Source organism: Lytechinus variegatus, chromosome 19 (assembly GCF_018143015.1).
Source record: "Lytechinus variegatus isolate NC3 chromosome 19, Lvar_3.0, whole genome shotgun sequence".
Taxonomy (NCBI): Eukaryota; Metazoa; Echinodermata; class Echinoidea; order Temnopleuroida; family Toxopneustidae; genus Lytechinus; species Lytechinus variegatus.
Window position 1 is genome coordinate 19133082 of NC_054758.1, and position 6093 is coordinate 19139174.

Genomic DNA, 6093 nt, shown 5'->3' on the forward strand with positions numbered 1-6093 from the left:
TTTTCAAATATGGGGATGGAAATCCCCAAATAGCAACACAGTTACGCACAACTTTACAAACGACTGCTATATATCGCAAGCAAAATATGTGTCCCCAGAACCATGATAACTTTTAATCGAATTAGCCATAGTTGAAGTATACTGATGTTGATCACAATCTTGTATCTAAAACACAATTCAATTTGTTCTTACGTTCAATCACACCTGTTTGATGTCAGCAAAATTTTGACTTAATTTTGGCGTTCCATATATTACAATCGATCGTAAAGTTGTGCATAACTTTGCGAACATATTTCTGATACACCAATTAACAGTTTAACCATAATACTGCCTGCGTATACCACATGCGTAGAATTTTTTTGATTGTCTTTCTTTAGCATTTTAATATAAACTGGGCCATTAAATAAAGAGTTGCGATCAGTTAAATTTAATCTCAACTCTACAGCAGACGAGATACCACAAGTTGACATTGTATTCAAGCAATCACTTTTAACAGAGACCCATATTGCACAATAACTACACAGTAAAAACGCTGTTTAAGATTTCATACAACGCTGTTTACTATGTGAACCTTACAGTATTTGTTTAAGTATTCATATTTACTTTATTGAAGATCAGATATTGAAAATTGAACTTTGTTGCTTAAGATTAAAACACTTGTTTAAACTGTTTAAACAATTACTGTATTGTTCGTATAGTAAACAGCGTTGTATAATTTTGCTTTTTACTGTGTATGAACTGTCAGCAGGCTGAATAAAGAGCCAGAAAGAACATTAAAATGGATGAAAACAAAAACATAAAACGACTGCTTCATAATTATACACAGTAGCCTATATTATATTCAGGTAAAACTCAATCTAATGCTCAGTGCTTACTTCCCAAGGTCTGATCATGCGCAGAAACATTTTATCTTCCCGCCTCTTTTCATCCCATCGTTCTTCAAAGCAACCCATTAATGTAGGGCTAATAATATGAAAAATGATTATTCGATAGAATATCAACGACCATCAAAAAAGTAATTTTTAATTATTATAGTTTATAAAATACCATGACAATCCGTGAAAATACTGATATAAAATCGTCACAATAGTACTGTTTGTATTTTACTCTTTAAAAAAATTCTGTCTAAAATAACTAAAATGTTGGTGGAAAAGGCTAATGTGCAAGAAAAAATAGAAATACCAGTAACAGACATAACAGTAGTAAAATCAAGTTAATCAACCCAACTCTTGCTACGATTTATAAACACGGTTTTGAAGAAAGGCTAAACGATGGCTCTGTGATTATGGCAGTCGAATTGGTAATAGCCAATATTTTTCGTTGGACACTTTACTAACACATTGGACATTACATCGAATTTTTATCATTTTCAAAGAATAATATAATAACAAGAATTGGGCCTACAATCTGTACCCAATTAAAAACGTCGACAGATGAAAATGGTTTAGCAGTCACTGTAGTACACTACTATCAATTTCATATCTTATTTGGTACTGCCCTTATTTATTTTGGTAAAATCCATAAAATTTTCAAGAAATGCACAAAATGATATACCATCTTTCAAAACGTCATATAAATATTATTTTAGAAGTTACACTAGAGGATCAACTGTCAATTTCAGAGTTCTTATTTGAATCTGCCTCGCATAATTGAACATGAAAACACTATTGATTTAGACCCGGCTCTCTTTCTCGATTAGGCCTAATGCTTTAGCTTTGAAGAGCGAGGGAATGGGAAGGGGAAATCCTACATTACTTTAGAACGTTCCGTTTACAATTTTCTGTGTGATGAACTATATTTTTCATTCGGTTTTTCAAAACATCTCGGAACTTAGGCGGATAGGACGGCAAGTTTTGTAATAACGGTTCTTCGGATTCAACTTTACTCATAAATAACTCCCAAAAATTTACCCGTTCACTGAGAATATTTAATCTTTGCACTGTTTGCTCTCTAAACACACAAAACAACTTAAGAATCCGGTCGTGATAATGCCCAAATTGATCTAACATCCTATAACCGTGTCGTAGGCCGGATTCGTTGTCAAGAAACAGTAACCGTCTATCCGTCCTCGAAATTTCGAGGTTGTGAACCGGTTGCATGAGCATGTGTCGGTTCCACTGAAGGTTAACCAAGGTGTTGACTACCCGATCCAAATTTGCGGTTACATAATCGAAAATGGCAAGATCGGACCACTGTATAAGTTCTACCAAATGATCCGGGCTTCTACTTATCCGGGAATCTTTGTCAACAGGTGTTCTGCGTATTGTTCCGTTCAAACTCTTTAATTCAATAGGTACGAATGCGGGTTCTAAATCGGGTATCCATTTTGTCGCCACGATTATTCGATTTTCTTTCCAACCAGCCGCTGTGATATTTTTCTTAACCGCTTTCCACTGATCGCTGTCCGGTTCGATTTTCATCAAAACACCCAGCGGTAGATTCCCGATACCAATTAACCGCGACAAGTGGAATGACAAGATATCTCCCTGAATTTGATCAACGTTCTGTCTGTAACGACAGCATAACATGACGCCATTTTCGAGGACCGCGAGCCGGTTGCTCTCCCGACCGCATCCCGGTAACAACCGCACAATACGCTGCGACCGAACATCGGTAAGCCACGCGGTTACATCCGCTTCAGACGTCCAGTTAGGAAGCAATCTCTCGACGTCCCTACTCCAGTAGATACCATCTTTAAAAAGTTCTAACTCGCGAAAGTTCTGCTCACTCTCGTGAGAACCATCCCTCATCTCTTTGGAAAATGAGTTACCATGGTTACGAACTATTTCCTCTGGATTATTTCTAGCTTGTACTATGCGTAATAAAGGATCACTACGTCTCGCCAGCATGCCCGATTTCAACGCATTCATCTTTCTTCTTAATCCAATTGACGCGAGACGAGCTTTCTCGTCGACCAGTTCCCTTCTCGTGTTACCGTCTCCAATCCGCTGTTCGTGTTTACTTCGTGTTTTATTTACTTGTGATCGAGTGCGCTGACAATTATTCTTGAAACCCGAGGCACAAGAAATCGAAGTTGAAGAATCTCCTGCGTACTTCGTTTGGTTTCCGGTGACCGTTTTGCCCCGATTTGATCGAGCATCACCGCTCGATTGAAAGCCAGTTGTGGAATCGAGTTGCGCCCTTGTTTTTGAGTACTCCCCTTCCGCGCTGTGGTCGGTGCGTAATTTTCTTCCCGCCTTTCCATCACGTGCGATGTCGTCTGCATCAAGAGAAGTTCGTAATGCTATGTCGGGCGGTGACCTATGCTTCTTATCTCTAGTTCTCATCCCCATCGCGTCTCTTCCCGTTGCTCTTGATCGCCTTAGATTTGATTTCTGGATCAATTCACCCACTTCCATTTGAATGTCATCCATTTGCAGATCTCCAGATTGAGGCAAGATGTGGTTTCCCCCATCTGGGGCGACGCTGAATTGTAGAAGGCTGTAGAAAGTAATAGCATACAATGCCATTACTGCATATCTGATGTCCGCCATTTTGAATGATGTTCATTCTTACAAGATAAATCACAATTTCTTTAAAATTAAGGTTTTGAAAAATCCATACCTTGTAAATGTTTATAAAGGTACGAAACAGATGTAGCTATAGTTGAGAGTGTTGACGATCTGAGCTCACATAAATGACACGAGAAATATAGTCAGGTTTGTTCAGCCTTGAGAACAGGCAGATCTTAAACTCTCATAAAACCAACTCCAAAGGATATCCTATTTTATATTTCCATGTAATTCTCGCGGATTTGGAGTGAATTAATCTCAAAATCCAGCGTAGACCTCGAACTTGTTTAGGCCGCAACTCCCGGGGTGAACCTTGATGAATAGACCGCCGGAAGACCCCAGGCTCCGGCGCGGTCGAGTCGAAAGAAACTTGAGCCGAAATGCCGCGAAATTTCGCACCTCATTTTCTTGATTGACACCGCGAATGCTCCCGTGGGACACCCCTCCGAGATTCGGCCTGTTGGATAACAAAATACATAAAAAAGGTAAAAAGAAATGCGAGGACAAGTGAAATATTGTTGCATTTTCAGAAAGCACAACAAATATTAGCCTTTTGGCTACGTGAAGAGCATGCACAACAAACACTGTATTATAGGGCAGTAAACTTCTGTACCCATTTAAATTCTCATGGGATACGTTAAATGCGTTCGTCCGTGCTTGCATAAGAAACTGAAGATCTGTGTCACAATATTGGTATTCAAGAGAATAAAAATCTAAGCGGCTTATAGCACGATGAATAAGCTTTATTTGAACCATAATGGGGGAAATAGTGACATTTTTTTCGGAATATTTTATTGAGGAAGGTCGATCCGACTAATATATTGAATATTCTTTTATCATATTCCGAGACGGGGGATCACAATTAAATTGCAGTAAATGGTAAAAAGTATTCAAGATTCAAGAAATGTCGTTCGCCAAATCAAAAGTTTCATGATAGTAAATGCATCGAAATTATTTTGGTATAAAATTGGGCTTATTTATTAATTTTGACCCCATAACATCTCAAGTTTTTATTGGTTTGTTTTTTGCTTCCCCAAAAAGGAATTAATAATTGATTATATAGTTGGTTTATATAAGCCATCACATTTCGAAGAGTGCATACAGATTATTTTGGTGACGCGACAACATGTTTGTCATATGAATATTTTCAAAATGTCATTTTTATTTCTTTTCCACTTGTCTGGAGGTGGGGCAGAACTATTCCAAACTTCAAAAAGTGCTCTTTGATAGTACACTGTAAAAACTGTGGTGTTAAAACTGACACCAATTGGTGTTAATAGAGGACCACACCCTGAGGTGTTAAAATAACACCCTAGAGGTTGAACATAACACCAAAGAGTGTAAATTTAACAACCATAGGTGTTGTTATAACACCTATAGGTGTAAAACTAACACCACCAATTTAACACCGGTGTAAAATAACTGGTGTGGTCCTCTATGTACACCGGTTAACACCACAGTTTTTGCTGTGTACATCTCCAGTTTACTAGTTTGCTGATTTGGTTGATTTTGAAATCTTGTTTCATGTTTCTTGCAAACTATACAGTCTGATTGCAAGATGTTCATTAAGGTTAATCAGGGAGTAGCCTAGATAAACCTATTGGATTTTTACTACTCCCTCACATCCCATTCATCACTTAATAGCTTATGTTTTTAATTGTTTTTGTTATTTTCTCAAAACTTTGCACTATTCATTCTTACTCCATTATTATGGAATCATGCATGAGATTTGATCTCATGTATCTTTTGTTTTAAAGATGTGAAATAAATGAATCTGGATTTGAAATAGCATAAAGATAAATGAATGAGAATTATTCGGCTCAACAGCTAATGCGAAAAGTAAAAGGGAAATCCATTGAATGTTTAAAATACAACTGAAGGTGATTATATCCAAACGAAACAACATCTATTCTGTTTTTAACAAAGGAATGATGACGGCCCTTGATTGACGGGTGTTCTAAATTTGGATATGGAAAAATAAAAGATTAATTCAACATCATGTTGAAATATCATTTTCCATGAACACACACTTGTGACATCATTAAATATTTGATATCTGATGTGTTTGTGAACACACGTATTCCCTTATTGACCTATGTTGGGTCTCCCCGTTTCATCCTAACAATGTAACAAATTTGTGGACAAGGTTATCACGAGATAGTTCTGTCATCTTCTAACATTGTATAAAATTATATGATCACGATTTGTGATGAAATGAACTAAAACGATAGGGGAAGGCGGGGTAAGTTGTGACAGTTTTTGCTTTTTGCATGTTAGAATTGATATGATTAATAATCTTGTCGAAATAAGTACCTTGCCTTGAAATTTAATTCTTCTGAAATATTTTCCACCTATAAATAACTTTCTATCCCCACACTGAAAGTCATCGTGACCTTTGAAAAAAACGATGTCAAATGGCTCAACTTGCCCCATATATGGGGTAAGTTTGAGCCACCTTCTGGGGTAAGTTGAGCCACAAAAAATATGTACAAAATGTATGAGGGGAGAACCAGCATGTCAATTTTTTGTTTAAAGTCTTTTCACTTGCTAATTCTCTATAAATACTAACATCCTTTAAAAA

At 37.1% G+C, this 6093-nt stretch overlaps 1 protein-coding gene across 1 annotated transcript; it reads right to left on the reverse strand.

Moving 5' to 3' along the window:
* Positions 1–645: 645 nt before the first annotated feature.
* LOC121405963 (four-jointed box protein 1-like) lies at positions 646–3997 on the reverse strand. The gene has a single exon (XM_041596960.1). It carries the CDS (start codon positions 3492–3494, stop codon positions 1752–1754), a length of 1743 nt encoding a protein of 580 aa, XP_041452894.1. The 5' UTR covers positions 3495–3997; the 3' UTR covers positions 646–1751.
* Between the last annotated feature and the right edge of the window lie 2096 nt (positions 3998–6093).